This window comes from Zosterops lateralis (assembly GCF_965231275.1).
Source record: "Zosterops lateralis genome assembly, chromosome: 2".
Lineage (NCBI taxonomy): Eukaryota > Metazoa > Chordata > Aves > Passeriformes > Zosteropidae > Zosterops > Zosterops lateralis.
In genome coordinates this window covers 39418692-39437003 of record NC_139763.1, presented here as the reverse complement: position 1 = coordinate 39437003, position 18312 = coordinate 39418692, and the positions used below count along the sequence as shown (strand labels likewise).

Genomic DNA, 18312 nt, shown 5'->3' with positions numbered 1-18312 from the left:
TAATTCCTCTAAGATTTTTTTGAACTGACTGGTTTTTTTGGGTCTTGATTTTGTAAACAAGGACCTAATCTTGTAATTTTCCTGGGAATAAGGGGGATTACCTGCTACTGAATTTAAGGTACCAAAATGCTCTTTTCAATTACTTCAAAACTTCTTGGACCATGGCTGGATGAAGCTCTGAGCAACCTGGCCTAGTGAAAGGTGCCCCTGTCCAAGGCAGAGGGGTTGGAACTAGATGATCCTTAAGACCTCTTGCAACTTTATGATTCACTCTATGATTCTGTGATCATATGATATCCTCAGTTAACATACACACACAACCCACCCACACCCATCCACAAGCTCTATGTCTTTTATTACTTCTTTAATTTTTTTCTGATTAATATTTTTAGATTCTCTGTATCTGAATTTTCCCACAATGTAATTTCTGTGCTCCACCTGCCATATCCAAACATCCATTAGGCAAAGAGTGGGAATTACTCTATAAGTAATATGCACATATCTAGGTAGCATGAATTAAGTTCCTGCTGCAGCAATTATTTATCAATTTCATTCGAAGCAGAATGACTGCTGAGGGAGAAGCTACAAGAATACTTTCCAAGAAGCCTCTCATGACCCACTGGTTATAGGCACTTTTACTTATCTTCCAACTCCCGTAGGAAATCATGCCAAGACAGGATGTGCACTGACATATCCTATATTTCATTGGAGGACTCTAGCCATTGGGATGTGAAATTGCCATTATTTCCTAGCTGAGCTTAAAGTGAAAAATGGACTGAACAGACTTGAGGAATTACCACCAGAGAGATTTCATGATTATGAATTATAGGAATGCACAAGACATACAAGGAGAACAAGAAACATCTTCCACAGGCCAGGTTCATCCACTTACACCAGTAAGCACACAGAACATACTTGATTACGTGCCTTCCTACTGAATCCACTGACTTTTACTTCTTAAACTCATGCCTCTCCCTACATTGTACATAGCAGCATTCCTCAGCCTTTTTTTCTTAGAAGAAAATATGCATCCCATCAGTTTGAAAATGATGTCTGGAATATCTTACTTGGTAAGCTAGATGGGACAACAAATAAATCAGGAAGGATTTAAGTAAATGAAAAAAAAGAATACTGTTTAAGAAAATCAGTTTATTCTTATAATTGCAAACATTTTATTTGAACTGTTTTAATATAAATATCCTGTTAAGTATTTTAATATAAATATCCTATAAACACTCCTGTTGAGTGTTGGGCACTCAACGACGCTAAGAGGCACTGATAAGTACTTGCTAAGTGGATTTGATTGACTGTTTGTGTGTTTTGTTTTTTCTGTTTTAATTTGCAACTGCTTCATGGATCAGTGCACTACAATCAAGTTAGCAGTTGCATAAAAAAGTGGGGATGTAGCTCTAGGACATGTCTCTACAAAGGTGGTAGAAACTTAAATATAGCAATTGTTAAAACTGAGTATCTAACTGTCATGTCATGCTAACAAGAAGTAATGTGTTAAGGGGCACAGAGAAAATCAATGGTAAAGCAGCTGCTGAAACCAGTCCTTCTAAGTGCCAAGCTCATGGCCTTGAGCCATCTTGTGTCACCTTGCTCTGTGCAAGGTGACATGCATTAACCCTTTAAAATCAGGGTGCCAGCAAAAGACAGAAGTTTCAAAGAAGAGTTGTGGGATGATTTTATAGAAAACTGCTTGTACATGGGTCTGTCTGCCACACTCATATATACCTACAGCTTAGTTGCTGAGTTTCCCTGGTTTTCATTTGGTTTCAGCTTTTCTCCCTCTATCTCCCACAGCTGACCACCTCCCCAGCCCATTCTAAGTCCCTTATTATGGGCCACAGAGTATTTGGGTGAGCATAGTACAATTAGTTACTCTTCACCTTTTTCTGTTCTATGAGTAACTGTCGGTATATAAAAACTTTCTGCCTTATGATGAGGAATAAGAAGGGAATAGCAAGCTGATTCCCAAACATCTGAAAGTCGGAAACATTAGCCTTTCCTCTTAGCTCATGCCCGCAGTTTCCCCACAGTTTCGTCCATCTCAGTGTCACAGACTGCTCAAAAACGTTCTGCCCTAACACAGTCTTTTACTGCTTCCTTTCCTCCAGCAGCAAGACTACACCACAGACAGCTGGCTGCCAGCTTGTGTGGTGACCACATCATATGCAGTTTTCCTTGTAAAAAGAAAGTAAGAGCTTGATTTCTGAGGACCTGGAGGTAGGCACCCGTTGGAACCAATGCTGTTAGGAGATGAACTTACGCATTAAAGCGAGCCCGTACCACCACGCGGCAGAAGTTCCTGAATCTGTGCTCACGGCCAACTATGAAAAGGGGTTTATCAAAATACGGGTGATTCTCTCGCAGCTCCTCCTCCTGGACTTTCCTTTTGAAAAAAAGTATATTACTAAGTGTTAGACATTATCCCTGGCAAAAATATCCCTTATGCTTTGTTCTTTTTTCATGTTGACTCTTAACACTTTTAACTTCATACAGAGAATAGTTAATAGAGAAAATGTGCACTCAGACTTTTGATTTTTAAATACCTTTTCATTTCAGCTTGTTCCTTTTTTTCTTGGATCATTTTTATCTCACTGTCTTCTCTCTGTGCATTTCTGTATCTCACTGTGTTGGAGTGCTAGAAGCAAAATGATTCCTTTTAATCGAGGTCTAAGGGTTATTGTTTTTTAATGTTTCAGATGAAAGCAAGATATGGTATTTTACATAGAAATATTCAAATGAAAGATCTTTCTTTCCAAATGTACTGCACATCAACTCAGTCAAGCATATTGCACAGTATTTTCTATCTACAGCATAAGGCTCCTTATTTTCATCAAGGTTAATTTCAGTCCTAATTTCATGCTTGAGGCTCCATCCAATCTAACTTTTAACTTTAAAAACAGAGGTCCTGTAAGACCAGTCATTCTCTCTGAACTGGACTGAATACAATCAAAGCTACTAAGGGCAAAGGCTGGGAAATAAAAGGCTTTACACACTCTTTCAGCTTCTCAGGCCTGCTGCATGGCTGCCAGGCTGCAAGGCACGCAGATCATACAGGTAGTGACTGCTGAGTGCAGGGATGAGGGAGAGGGAGGGAGGGAAGGAAGGAGGGAGGCAGGATGCTGTCTGAGCTCATGCAGTGGAGGAAAAAATCAGGATTACTATTTTGAGTTATGTGAGTCTTTGAAGCACTCCTGGTGGGGTAATGCTGGGTGTTATCCTTGCTGTTAGGTACTAGCAAAGTCACAACTGCTTTAGTTACCTTTAAAGACTGAGATAGTTCGGAAATGGGCTGACTAATATTGTATCTTGAAATTTCATCACCACAGAGATCCACAAAATATCATATGAATTTTCAGAAATGAAAACGCACTTAACTGCATGAAATTATGCCACAGTGAAATCCATGGTTACTATTCTCCCTTTTAGTCTTAGTCCCTTTGTCTAACAGTTCTGCTGCTTGGAAATATTGCTAAACTTTCATCAGAAATTTTGAAGTGCTGTTTTACCAGCCTGAGTGGTTTGTATATTTCCAGAGTAACGCTTTTAAGGTGTCCTGGGTAGCAATTGTTGTGTTCCTAATGCAGTGTCTACAGATTCAGTGAATCTATCTCAGCAAATGTTCCCAAACCATGAGTCTAGCAGTGAAATAACCATGTCAATTATTTTGAGGATAATTCTAATGCAGTTACAGCATTTGCCTTGACTTCCTTTCAAGATTTCAAAAGACAAATTGCAAGCAAGTTCATAAATAGAATTAGTATTACACAAGCATTTATTTGATAGTATATATTCTAATTTCTTATAATTTCAAACTGAAACCAGCATTTCTATGAGGACTTACATCTTGAGTCAATGTTTCAAGAGATTTTCCTCTGCTGATTCGCTGGCTGTTCGAACCATGTCTCAGTGACCTGAAACAATCATAATCAATTTAACAATACATCTCAAGATGAAATTTTGACCTTTATAAGATGACCATTATAAAGCACTCTCTCCAGCCACCCCATATCTCAAATTCTTATCATTTTTCTCTTGCTAACATCAGAAGCTTATATGCTTTTCAATTGTTTTCAATCTGGTCTAACATAAGCCAATTTCTGTCCTTCTGATCTTTAAATTGATAGCTTTGTAGTCAGCAAGGGAAATGACATTTGAAATAAAAAGGGATTTATTTCCATTTATACAGTACAATGAATTTCATTATGGTTACAATGAAGAATGGTGAATTCAGTTCTTTGTACAAGTGAGTGGTTTTGGCTTTTCTCATGTTAGGGATTGCTCAAATTTAATTCCTTTTGTCACCTTTATTTTAAGAATATTTTAAAACCATCCCTTCTGTCCATTTTTACCTGCGTTCTTGTCGTATATGATGCTGGACACTCAGTATTGACCTTTCCTTTGCTGGCTGCCCCTCAAATGATCCGCTCAGCATGCGTTGTCTAGTGCAGGCCCTACAAAGAAATGTAAGGATGATGACACAGAGTTTTCAGTATAAATGATAATTCCAGAGATAGCACATTCAGAGAAATCAGCTTGGCTTTGTGGAGAGCAAGTACTTCAAGAACAATAGAGAATAACAATACAAGAGCAATGGACTTTCAATAAAAATATTTCCAAAGTAATGGACCCTCACTCTGAAACACAACTGGTCATCTGATGAACCTTCTCCATGTCTTAGAAAGGACCATCTATGACTTTTTTTCCATTTTGCTGTAGAATTTTTGGTCCCTCGTGAAAGGGGTCAAGCAATGCACTAACCATCAGTAAAACCAGTTTTTCAGCAATAAAGAACGGAATAGAACAAGTACAATAGCAATTTTAGTCCCTTTCAGGGCCATACATACACACTCAGGACCTAAGAACATAACTTGGAGTGTTCAAAACAACTGGAACCATTTCCAGTATAAAATGAAAAGCTGCACATTGCTGATACTCTGTAATATGAAATGCCTGCTCTCTGGGAATGCAGTCTACTTGCAGCATTTCATTGTGTGGATTTTCTCACTTGTTTGTTCATGGTTCTTTTTTTTTTTTTTTCTTATTTTTTTTCCTAATGTTGGCAAACATATTTTACACACTTTGGCAGAAACGAGTACCTGTTGTTCAGTAAGTGTGCAACAGCTAAACAAAGCATGTTTATCTTTATTTTGATGGCTACAATGAAATTGATTTGCTTAAGAAAAAGAGAGGTTTCCACTAAAAGAGTTTACACAGATCCCTCTGATGGCTGAGATATGGAATATCAACATTGGAAACATATTTTAACTTTCCAGAATGGTTCAATTTAAAGTTTCCACTGTGCAGTCCTTATTGCTCATTTTGTGTTATGAGACCATTTAGAGAAACACAAGACCCAGATGATAATATTCCATACTTTTTATTGAATTGAATTGAATCTTCATTTTTTCTGAAAAGACAAAAAGAAACTATACACCCTTTGTGTAACCACTCTATCTGCCAGTCTGTAAGGCTTAGGTAAGTGCCTTGGCAGCATGGAATGGTCATGCTTGACAGCAAAAGGTGTCCATGGCATGTTCTTTCCACACCGTGGCTTTGTTTTTCACTCTTCTCCACTTTTTCTCCTTCTTTTGGATTTAAATTCATAAACGATACAAGTAGAAACCCAAAGTGATATCTGGAACAAAAATGAGAAGCTTAGAATGCTTGTCAGTGACACCACTGCCAACCAGATTAGCATGCTAAAAAAAATACATTGTGCTACACTTGTTATAGAAAGCATTAGGTTACACTACACTAAACTAAGGTATCATGACATATAAGAAAATTACTGCATGTCTTATAAAACACAGCTCATCTTAGAGAAATCATGAAGATTTAATACCAAAGGATTTTAAGCATTATATTGTAGATGATGATACCATATAACACTGTCAGAAAACAACCGAGATATTTGAATGCTTTTGCAATTTTTCACTGAATAAAAAGAAAAGAAAAAAAAAAAAAAGAATTATTTTCTAAAAATACATCCTATCTCAGTCCATTTAAATGATGATCCATTTTTCCCAGCAGAAAGAATGAAGTTCTGGAGTCTGACTTCTGTGTAGAGGCTTCTTGGTGTGATAAAGAGGGTAACTTATCTCTTTTTTCCCCCTGTATATATAAATTATTATGCTCTGCTTCTAATATCCAGAAATTATTTTCTTGACATCAGAAAGTAACTTGTACATAAACTTTTCATGCTCTTGTACATAGCAACTTGAATTCCAAGTTATATAAACACATAGTGTTCATAATAAAAGAGAGCTTTAAATGCTCAAATAATACATTCTTTACCTGAATAATGAAGAAGATGGCTTATTTGATTGTTAATAATATTGTGAAATAGACATAGCCATATACTGAGTGCATACTATGGGAGAATGACCATGCATAAAAAGTAACACCCATAGAAAGACTTAGTTTTTACGATCACTAAGTTAGATTCCTAAATTTGTATCCAGCATTTACATCCATTGCCTCATTTTCAAAACCTCTGGAAGCCCTGCAGCTCTTGTGAAGTCAACAGAGGAATAAAGAAATACCAGTTGTTTTGCACATAGATCAGAAATTTTTATCAAGTAATTGCAAAGAAACATTTTTGTATTTCCAGAGAAAAAATTGCTGAAAAGGCCTTGTCTACTTTTGATAGCCTCTCTCCTGGCATTCTCCACTTCACGGGAACTAGTGCCTTGGGAATTAATCTATCTTGTATGAATTTTATGGGAATTAATGCCTTGGGAATTAATCTTTCTTGTATGAACTCTTAGTAAGAGCCATGCTTAGTTATCCTTTTGACTCAGAGTCTGGATATTTTTCAACTCTTTAGACACCTAGGGTTGCAGATCTTTGGGGACTTTTGAAAAAGGTGGCAGGTGCCATGAATTTTTCAGAATTGCAGAGTTACCAGTTTTAAAGTCTGCAATAGTGTTTGTGTTCTCATTGTAGGCATGTACACATTCGTGCTTCCTCTCAGTGCCTGCCTGTGAGCCACATGTCCAGGCTTTTGGCCAACTCCTAGCCAGTGGAGATGCAGGATCCAATAAAACTGGCTCTACAGAGATGGCCAGCACCACCTCCCATGCCTTGGAGTATTTTGCTTTGCTTCCAGCTGCTCCTCCAGCAGGGTACAATACCCCTCCAAATTTGTGTATTACCTGCCATCTTCCAGAGGATGTTTTGGACATCCTCTGGCATTTCATACATTATGTATGTCCATATGTGAACAACTTAATTGAATTCTTGGTCAATTAATTTAATTAATGATGTTTGGAAGGGATTAAAGTAACCATAAAGCGGGCATATCAAGACAAAGCAGTCAGCTAAAGATCTCACTGGGCTCTATTACCTTAATTGATTAGACCTCTGTAGACTAGATGGTAGAGTTCATCCCTTAGCTCACAGGCAGATTTGGCTACCTGGAGTTGAATCCCACACTGGGCACAATCAACCTACTACAGTGTTAAAAATTTATTCCTATGTAGTTTGAAAAGTGGAGTTTAAAAAAACACTTTTCTTGCATTGATACATTTTTATGTAACTGGTCAGAACCTTCTGACCTTTCTTCAAACGACAAAGGCAAAATTACCCTTTTTAGCTAAAATTGCCGTTTTCATCTTCCTATACCACCTCTCTGAAATATTAGATAAGTTTATTTTCACTTGTGGAGGAATAAGGAAGGTATGAAACAAAGGAAAAGAGACAAGAAGTATGTCAGCCTTCTGGACTTCGTACTCACCTTGTAGAACTGAACACAGTTCAGCAACTGCAAACCACATGCTTAAAAATTGCCTTGAAAAGTGCAAATGTAATAAAATATCCTCAAAGAGAAATTGCAATTTTTTAGGTAACCAGAAAGGCAGGTGAAGATCACACAGAACATGACAATACTGGGATACCATGTAGTTTGTACCACCTAGCTCGTATTTCCTGCAACCAATTAGGAGGTCCACATATTTGAAGTCCTTTAAACAATTTCTTGCTTTGGAATTCCTGAAAAATAAGTTGTGAACAGAGTGTTCAAGTAACATTCTTTGACCAAATGTAAAAATGTTAAAGGCTTTGATCAATAATTCAAAATACTATACCTTTCATGAATATTCTCAGGTCTCTTGCAGAGAGTAAGCATGTGGCTCACACTTGGATTTCTTAGTCAGGCATCTTTTCCCACAAAAAGTGTTCACTCATCTTGCATTCCAGTACAACACTGTTTTGGGTTTTTCTTCTGTCTTTTAATGAGTGAGTATTTAAGTAGCACTGTAGCAACTGCATATATTACTTATGTACTTCTGTTTTTCTCCCTGAAACATGCTCACACTAAAGCCTTAGTAGTGTGGTGCTCTTATCAGCATCATTCAGCGCTGCTTTCACTCTCTAGGACTCTCTATCCTTACTAAATCTTTCTATGTTCTCATTATAATTGCATATTGCTTGGAATATATGGTTAAATGTGACAGCCTAAGATTTATGGGGAATTGTAGCCCTGGTACCGTGCCTGAGATATTTTGGTTTTCTGAAGTTCTTTTCCCAGAGAATTTTCTGTAAACAGGAGATATGTTTTTGTAACTATTCTATGTTATTCATTCTTTTTCCTAAGAGGGACTTTTTCTTGATGTCCCTCTAGTCTGATCAATGTGAGTGAAGAAGTTTGCCTTTGTGTCACCAATCAAATTGGTCTGTGTAAAATAGTATATAACGGAGCCACATCCCAAAAATAAAGGGGTTATTTTCAGCCTTCTGTAGCTCAGAGTCTGTGTTGTTGTGGTGTAAAACAGCATCAGGGAATCCACCTGAGAGGCGTTACAGTGTTTTTTCTTTCATTTATAAATTTAATTTAATAAGGCATTTTTGAATAGCAAGCACAATCAATGCACATTTTCACCAAATCTACACTACTGTTCTTTGTGCTAAAAAGATACTATTTTTTAAAGAAATCTGAATCTGGCTGGTGAAATGCATCTTGGATAAGTCAGGTTTTTTTAATTTCGGTGTTTTTCTTGTTTCCTTCCTTACGTCTCTAAAGCAAAAATCCAAATAGTCACTTATTTTCTTTAGTGACTGCTCAGGCAATTGAGCTATGGTTGGAGACTTTCTTTCCTTTAGCAATTTTTATTGATTATCATTCTTTCCTTGCTGTTTCAGCTTCTCTTCTCACAGATGTTTATATAGTAACAATTTTTATTGGACTGTAGAAGAATCAACAAAAGCAATGCAGAGGAAGAAACCTCACATGGCTATCCAGTCGACCACTTCTCTTGAAATGGCATCAATTCCTTACCTGCAGTGTTTGAGACTCCATAGCCCAAAAACTCTGCCTCACAACTGTGCTTTGCTGTGATCCATAACATGGTGTTCATGTGGCACAAACCCCATGAAACAGAATAACTTCTTTCCAAAGGATTATTTTTGTTTGTCTTTGCATCAGGCAGGTGAAATCCAGTGCTGCCGTACACTTGTAGAGTTTTAGGAAGGTGGTGAATAAGTCTGGATTTTGCACGGGATGACAACAATCATCAATGGAACTTACCTGGAACATTTATTCTGAGAAATGCATGGGATCAAACCCTCAAAGTTATGAAGAAAGAAATCATACTCTTAAGAGAGAAAACATAAAATACATGCCAAGAAATTTGTTTCAAGTGAGAACCAACTAATACAAGTCAATCATTTAACAATGGAAAAAATTGTAATAAAAGATACCAAATGTATATCTTTTAGGATCTTGGAATCATAGAATCGTTTAGGTTGGAAAAGATCTTTTCCTATTCTCTGTATTAGTCTTCAGGTAAATTTTATTTAGAGATAAACTTTATAACTTTCCTAGAAATCACTGTATTTTGCAGAAATACTTGTATGAACAAAGTCTGACTCATCTTCTAGCATATTAACAACCCAGAACAGGCTACTTAAGCAATTCTTTCTCCCCTCTCTTCCTTCCCCATGCTCCTCTGCACGCCCCCCGCCCCAGCATTCTCAGGTCAAACAAAAGATAAATGCACTTCATTCAGTTAGTTGTTTATGAAACTGAATGTTTCACTTAAGCATGAGTTATGTTACTCCCTCAGGACAGAGAAACAACACATCAGACAAATCTTGTCTAGAACAGTGAAAATCCTATTGTACGCCCCTAGCATCAGTTTATGGTTTGACTATATCATTGGCTGTAATGAAAAGCAAATGAAAATCTGCCCATTAAAAAAAAAAAAAAAAAAAAAAAAAAAAAAAAAAAAAAAAGTTTCCCAAACTGTCACTATATATATTTTATATATATGTTGTAGAGTCTCCTTCCCTGGAGATATTCAAAAGGTGTCTGAATGTGGTTCTAGGCAACTCACTCTGAGTGGTCCTGCTTGAGCAGGAAGGTTGGACAAGATGACCTCCAGAGGTCCCTTCCAATCTCAACCATTCTCTGATTCCGTGAAGCACAGTTCAATGCACACCAAAATCAGGTTTTGCACTATTGACACTTTGATTGTATTTTGGAGTATGTGAGATTACTTTTAATTTGCTAATTTTCCCCACCATTCTGTGCTGTATACAACTTATCCTCAGCACTGGAGAGAATGAACTGATTTAAACTCAACATTTTGACTTGCTCTACTCTCTACTTCAGAAAGCCAGTGGGAGTAATAAAGGACCAGGCCCCATTCTTAGATAATGATCGAGCAAGGAATGAGGGTCAGAAAAACCACAGGCATAAAACTCACTTTTAAGAGGAAAAACAGTACTTGCAGCAACACAGAGTGAGAGAAAAGTGTGAAGCACTGAAGATATGCAGGAGAAAGTAAATTTGCTAGAAGTGGTTATTGCTGCTGAGGGAAATGCATTGTAATTTTCAGACAGGAAGGGAGCTGTTTGCAATTCAGAGGTACTATTAAAATGGACCTTGTTTTGAAAAAGTTGTTCTAAATGTCTCTAGCTCACTTGTACTTTATTTCATTTTTCAAGGTTGAAGTCCCCATCTCAGAATAGATTTATGTGAAGAGTTAAGGCCTTTGTGCTCTGCCAATGGCAATGGTGATACAAAGCCCAGATCAGAGTCAAAGTACCAGGGCAGTATTTGCTACGCCCTTGACTTGATTCCCATGCCTAATTGCACAAAGACCTCAAGGAGGCAAGGTGAAAGTTAGCTTCTGAACAAGGATGCTTGGAAATGAGATATTTCCTTGGGGGTGTGGCAAGAAAGCTGCAGGAAAACAAAGATACCCAAGACATCAGTTTTGCTGCCTAATGTAACAGCAGATGAGCAGGTGAGACACCAAGGATTGAGTGCATGAACCATGTCTCTTGGTGGTCAAGGGCTATTACTGTCCTTCCTCATCTTGAGGAAGGAGATGTCAAGCTGCCGTTCAGCATATAAAAGGGAAAAATGAAGTTTGGATAGAGAAGGATACACAAGAGAGACATGAAGGTACCTATGGCACCTTCAAGTACTCATGTAATACATGGTCCTTCAATACAGTTGGTTATATTGAAATACTCACAATTTGATTAAAAAATAATTTGGCAAGGTTTAAAAAGTAGGAGCAAGGGGGAGGTCAGAGGTGGTCTTAGGCTGGAACAGACTGAAAATTCCCTTTCAGCACAACAATTTTATCAAGTTGAAGTTGCCCACAAGCAGCTTTACTATACAGAGGTATTGCTTTAGAAAGATGCTTCTTAATTCAGGTAGACAAAAATTAAAATTATGCTAGAAGCAATATTTTTGGAAGGGCCATTCTGATTTCTCTCTTATTGTTCTTGGCATAAATGCCATTTCTTCTTTTGTCAGATACTCTGAATAGCTGAGAGTCGCCTAAATTTATGAAGGAGCTTACGAAATTTACAATGAAAGTAAAAATAAGAACTAGAATCTCTCATGTGTTAAGAGTTTGAATTTTACTGTATTACTTAAACTGAACCTAAAGTTTCAGCTGTAAATCTTATCACTTCTTTTCCTGTTTGTAAAATTCCCCTGCATCAACAGTGCTGTCACTGTCATTAACATGGAAACACTGGCAGTGTCCAGCATCAGTTAGCCCATCACTGGCAATCTCTATCAGTGTGCCCACCAGATATATCATGAACACAATCCTCTTATGCTGGAACAGATGCATTGCAAGCGTCATTAAATCAGAGCTTATTTAACAATTTTGAGTCAATAACAAGGAACAATAAACAGCATTTGTTCTTTTTCTCAGGAGAGAGAAGACTCTTTGTAAATGACTTCCAATCAGCCCAAGAAAGCATTACAGGACATGTGATCCATGTTTTTCTTACTTGAAAGAGGTTCCCTCCTTTTCTCTGTGTTCCTCAAAGTTTATTGCTGATGATCCAGGAAACAGATTGGAAAACTCAGTAAATGTAGATTAAATTAACAGAGTAAATAGATAATTGAAAATAAAGTAGCAGATTAGCAAATGAGAACTTTATTCTTCTGCCTCTGAAACTTCAGAGGAATTCAGGTGAATTGATAATAAGTCCTTTTACATACAAGACTTTGGCAGAAGCCATGATCTGAAGGACCAAGTGAAATTCAGCAGGATTGAAACTGGCAGGACTGATTTCTCATTCTGTCCTTGTAAATTGCTCAGAATCTTGTCCCACTATTTCATAAATCTCCTAAAAAGGAGAAAGTTCTGATGGGAGAATTCTGAATTTCAAATTCCAGAAAATTTTTTTTCATATCTAAGAAAGAATGGAGCTTCTATGATATCAAGTTTTTTTTCAAAAAACATTAGAATATATAAAAGTAGGGTTTTTTCTTTTGTCTACATTTTTCCTCTGCAGTATAGTGTAGGAAACACAGCAAATAAACTGACATTTGTGGAACCCTGGAGGTGTCAATAATATTTCACAGTTCCCATATAACACAGAATTTCATTGCAAATGTTTTACTGAAACACTGCCAGGATGTCTGTATCCAAACCTGTATTTTTAGAAGTATTTTGCTTATTCTATCTGTAAAAGTAATTCCTGTAAAATCAAGGCACACAATTGAAAGAAATGCTTATGAATAGTGCACTAAATTTTGTTAAGATTGAATACTTATGGTATTGCATTTACATTTATCAATAATATCTTTACAATGAGTATTTATTTGAATCAGTCATTGTTTATGTTGTCATTATATGGGTTTAAAGACAGAAGTTTCATGTTAATTTCTACAGTTCTCTCTGTACTGTATTCTTATAGAGGATTAAAAAGAACCAGAGCTGCAAAACTTCTCAAATGGTATTCAAGAAACTTCAAAAATCACACAGAACCCCTAGGTCACTGCTCCTCATAAAACATTGCCTTACTCAATCGGTACTTTTCAGATCAGTGTTCCTATTAATACGGGTATTTACCTGGGACCTCTCACTGACGAAACGCAAACCTAAATATAAAAACAGTGACCTATAAATTGTTTGCAGTATTAATGAACCTTATATTGAGAACAGTCATTCTAATGTAAAACCAACAGTGGCATGACAAACTGCAGCACAGAGTTACCTAAATGATAACTGCAGAAATGGGTCTTGGAGACAGGCTCTCATTATTCACTTACGCTGCTGAGTAGCTACTTGATATAGAACACCAAAAGGAGTGATCATTATTAAAACATTCAGGAAATCTTTCTACAGAAGTCATGGCTCTAAAATCTTCTTCACTGTCCATTTGGTATTTCAAATATGACTAGCTGCAGTCTATGCTTTCTAGTGCACAATCCCTGCAAACATTTATGTGCAGATGTTTGTAAGAACCAGGCTAGAATTCTTTAGACAAAACAACACCCGTTATGAACAGACACGTTTTGGTTAATTTAAAAGGAAGTGAAAAGAGCTGAAACATGATCTCACTGCATGATACAATTGAAATATAAACTGAAGAAGTACAGTCCCTCTCTTTCTGCTGTTCAAGCATATAAAATAGCCAAAGAGCAATTTATCTTTTATAATAAAGGCAACAGATGTACTACAAAGGGATATGCTATTATGAATATTATACATCTGGTAACATTTGTGATAAACAAGGCTGTGAGAATTCAGATGACAGTCAAAACAATATCAAATCATATCTGAATCTTACCTTAAAATTTTGTTGATTGCTGTCTCTTTTTCCAGAAGGTTTCTTGCTCTGATGCTGAAAACAGATTTACGAAGCTATAAAATTAAGAAAAAGACAGCATACTTTTTAATTGTCTTAAAATATAGCATGTACATGATAGACCAATTAAATACAATGATGCTGAGTGCATAAAAAGGGTGGTGGAAAACAATCAAAATGCTTATGTACATCTTTTGGCCTTCTAATCCCAGTCCTTAGGTAGTTCTGTGTAGAAAGAAGCAGATAGTTTTGCTGGCTAGCACAAATTTTGCTTTATTACACATTTCTTCTCCAATTGGCCAAATCACACTGATTTTGCTACTCCTTCTCCATTTGGATTTTGACTAGGCTGGATCATACTCTGGAGATGCCTTGATTGTACAAAAGAGCTAGCAAACAAAGCTCAGATGTATCATTTCGATGTCTTTTTTTTCCCACAGATGCACAGAAAAAAAGTGTTGAGCAAAATATGCTTGTGCTTGCCTCTGGTCATGAACAGTGTTTCAGGAATCTTCTTGTGAACAGGACTTCCTGAATGTGAAATGAAAGGACTGAGATACATGAAAAAACAAGCAAGTGATTAACAAACATGGCAAATCAACAGCAAACCATAGCTGAAAAATTTAGCTCAGGAATTGCACCTGTGATGAACAGAAAGCCTCTGGCACATTGTAAGACTTAAATCTGTCAACTGTTTGAGATCATTATCTTGAAGAAAATGCTTGAGAGAGGTTTGGAAACTTAGCAATCTGTGTCCTGGTTTTGATCAATCTGAAATGGAATCTTTAAGCACATTTCTTCACATGTTCTTTAAATTTTCTAAAACACTAGCTCAAATCCAGAGTAATTTGACAAATAATTTTGCCAGAACTTCTCTGAAGATTTATATTTACTCTGAGTCACAGCAAGGTCTTCGAGAAACTGAAGTCTCGGAAATATCTTAAAAACTTGTTATTTAAACTGGCTGTACTTAATAAAACAGTTATTGCTTTTTAAATCTGTTTAAAACTGTAACTGCAAGCTACAACGTCTTTCCTACCCCTTGTCTTTACAAATGTGGCCCCTTTAACCTTTCTCATGTCCTAGCTCTTCTCTGTACAGAAGTAGTAACACAGATTATTTGAAAACACCCTTATTTTGAGAATCTGTGCATTCCTTAAACAACTGGCAACTTGAAAATGGAAATGAGGTATGCAGCACTTCAAAATGTAGTTTGGAAAACAAGGTATTGGAGTTTCACTTACAATTACAGAGAGATTAATAAACTTGTTGAATATTTGAATATAAACAAGAAAAACTTTCATTACCTGGATATGGTTGACATGAAAATAAACTGAAAATCCTAGTATGAGGTATACCTGCTGAGGAATACATCCAGTGCAGGCAGCTGGGCGTGCAAGTGCAGCATGAGCTGCAGGTTGAGCTCTGGGGGTGCAGGAGCCTGAGCCCAAGGCAAGAACTGATGACTCTTTGCCTAACAAAGGCCACAGGGACCTGTGGCACTCAAAGACATGGGAGGAGCTGATGACCCCAGAGTTTTGCTCCCTTAGACTGTGAGGGTATAAATGCCCAGGGTGCCTTTGCTTGGAGTCTCTCCTTAGAGGCAACCAGCTCAAGCTGCTGTTTTGTTATTCAGTTATTGTACCAAGATTAAACAATTTTAAGGATCTGGATGTGTGGGATTCTGCTTTGGGAAACCTGTTGTGACTGTGTAAGTGCCGGGTGTGTGGCTGGGGAGGGGACTTGGCACCAGCTCAGGTGATGCCAGAGTGACTGCCAAAGGGGCTCCTGGATGGTCTACAGGGAAGTAATATACCATTATAGTAAATATTCTGTAGGTAGAAATATGTCATATATTGAAACACCTTTGTGTAGGTTTTAACTCAATTGGAGTATCTTGATACAGGTTTAGTGAACTTATCAGCATTGTACTTTATTATGGATTTAGATACCTCTTATATAATGCTGAAAGCAATGGCAACTCTTTCACATATTTTCTTTTTCTAATGTCAGTGAAATTAATATCAGTGGAATCCTGTGTAACCTTTTTCCCCTTAGCAGAATTGCAGAAAGAAGCCTCTAATTCACGGGAGCGCCTATTTTACAAGACGTTAGTTAATAATATTTTAAGATTCAAACTTATGCAAATAATGAGGCTGGTAAACCAGAAGTTTTGTCTCAGTTCTTTTTTCCTGTTATAAATAAATGCTTTAGAATAATTGCAACTACATGAAACATCTGAGAAAAAAAGCATGGCTACCTAGTAATGTGTTGTCCATTTATTTCTAGTAACAGTTCTTGTTAACATCTTAGAAACTGAAAAGATTTCAAACATAGGAAACTTCCTACCAATTTTCTAGATTTTGCCCATCTGATTTCAGTAGAAAAAGCTGAGTCATATAAATTTTTCTTGAAATTTTCTACAGCTCCTTATCTGTCATAGACCACTTCTTTCCAGTGTTTAAATTAGGTGACAGAACACCCTGGCCTTAAAGGTTGTGGCCCAAATGAGGAAATTCACCCAGGTCATCAACAAGGGAATATGCCCTGGGAGAGCAAGGAATGAGGAGCCTGTGTATTTCCAAAGACTCCACAAGGATGTTGAACGGTCACTTAGTGGTTCGGCAAGCCAGATGTTAAACTACCTAGTTACCTAGTTGCATAGTGCCACCAAGAATAAGAACATCTAAAGAAAAGGTGCTGGCAGGTCTAGGACGAGGGCTACTTACATACTGCCAGGGATGCTGAATCCTCGCTCCAGGCAGCAAGACGTACAAAGCAGACAGTGGTGTACGTTTTGCATAAAACCACTGTGAAATTCCTTTGCCACCCCAGCTGGAAATGGTTTGACCCGCTGTGCCTGATGCTGTTGCGGTGTGCAGCTCGGAAGGACCATATGATGCTCTCAATGAACACTGTAGTTGTCTGCTGGGAATGTGCAAGAGCAGTGCTGTACTAAGATATTTGGCTGTCACACAGCCAGAGAGGTGAAGGGAAGCTGTAGGAAGGAGCACATGTCTGGAGCCACTGAGATGGGAGAGAAAAGACTGGGTTCTGTTTGCATTTTCGAAGCTGTTCATGAATTTTATTTAGTGATGCTTGAACAAATAAATAACAGAATTACAGAATTGCGGAATATGCTGAATTGGAAGGGACCCAAAAGATCAGGAAGTCCAACTCTTGCCCCTGCACAGGACACCTGGAGAGTCACACCATGTACCTGAGTGTTGTCCTAAAACTTCCTGGACTCTGTCTGGCTACTGCTGTGACAATTTCCATGGGAGTCTACTCCAGAGCCCCACCACCCTCTGGGAGAAGAACCCTTTTCTAATATCGAGCCTAAACCTCTCCTGACACAACTACAGGCCGTTCCCTCTGGTCCAGTCACTGGTCACCATAGAGAAGAGACCAGTGCCTGCCCTCCTCTTCCCCTCATGAGGACATTGTAGACTGTGATAAGGTTTCCTCTCACTCTCCTCCAGGCAGAAGAAAACAAGTGATCCCAGCTGCTCCTCATATGGTTTCCCCTCCATGCCTAAGAAGTCATAGGAATGGAGAAAGGTATGAGAACAGGATGCTGCATCGCATTATTTGTGCAGAGTGCATTTACTTTTCCTTCACTTTTTTTTCAGGACTAGCTGTGAAACTTGCAGCAGAGACATCCTTGGGCACTGACCTTGGCCTAAGCACACCCAATGGACTCCAGCTTAGGTGAAATTTGAAGGATTTTTTACAATCCTATCTGTGTCTGGACTGTGATGGAATTTAGATTGGAGTCAGGTATCCGTTCTTGAATCCAGGAATACATAGGCATATACAAGATCCTAGAGTTCGGTGCCCAGTGATCTCAGTGGTCCAAAATGGAATTCACAAAACAACCTAGGCACTGCCAAGGATTATGACTTTTGAAGACAACAGTCCTCCTTTCTCTTTAGGAGTCAGGAGCCCTTCCTTCAGCAGAACACTGGTGAATTTATCTTGCGTTAAAAATATCCAGAAGAAGCAATACAAGAAAATATTTTTAGATAAGCACAATTGAACTGTTTCTCATATTCAAAGGAGTCAGTAGTCAGTCAAATAGCAACACACATGTGTCAATATGCATGCTGAAGAAAATCAAACATTACTATAGATTTTTAAAATATGCATCCTTATTTCTATATTAGATAAATAAACTAAACTACTTCCCATTTAATTTTCCAAATTTACATAGCACACCAGGCAAATGCAATGGGA

The 18312-nt window shown here is 37.6% G+C and overlaps 1 protein-coding gene across 4 annotated transcripts in view; it reads right to left on the bottom strand.

Moving 5' to 3' along the window:
• Window positions 1-18312, bottom strand: part of NALCN (sodium leak channel, non-selective) — a 242598-nt gene that overhangs the window by 30259 nt on the left and 194027 nt on the right. For all 4 annotated transcript variants that reach the window (XM_083883453.1, XM_083883452.1, XM_083883454.1 and 1 more), the window contains 5 exons: window positions 14059-14132; window positions 4362-4463; window positions 3854-3923; window positions 2556-2647; window positions 2273-2395 (listed from right to left, as the gene is read on the bottom strand). In XM_083883453.1, the coding sequence (XP_083739579.1) occupies window positions 2273-2395; window positions 2556-2647; window positions 3854-3923; window positions 4362-4463; window positions 14059-14132 (461 nt within the window). The remainder of the gene's footprint in view (window positions 1-2272; window positions 2396-2555; window positions 2648-3853; window positions 3924-4361; window positions 4464-14058; window positions 14133-18312) is intronic.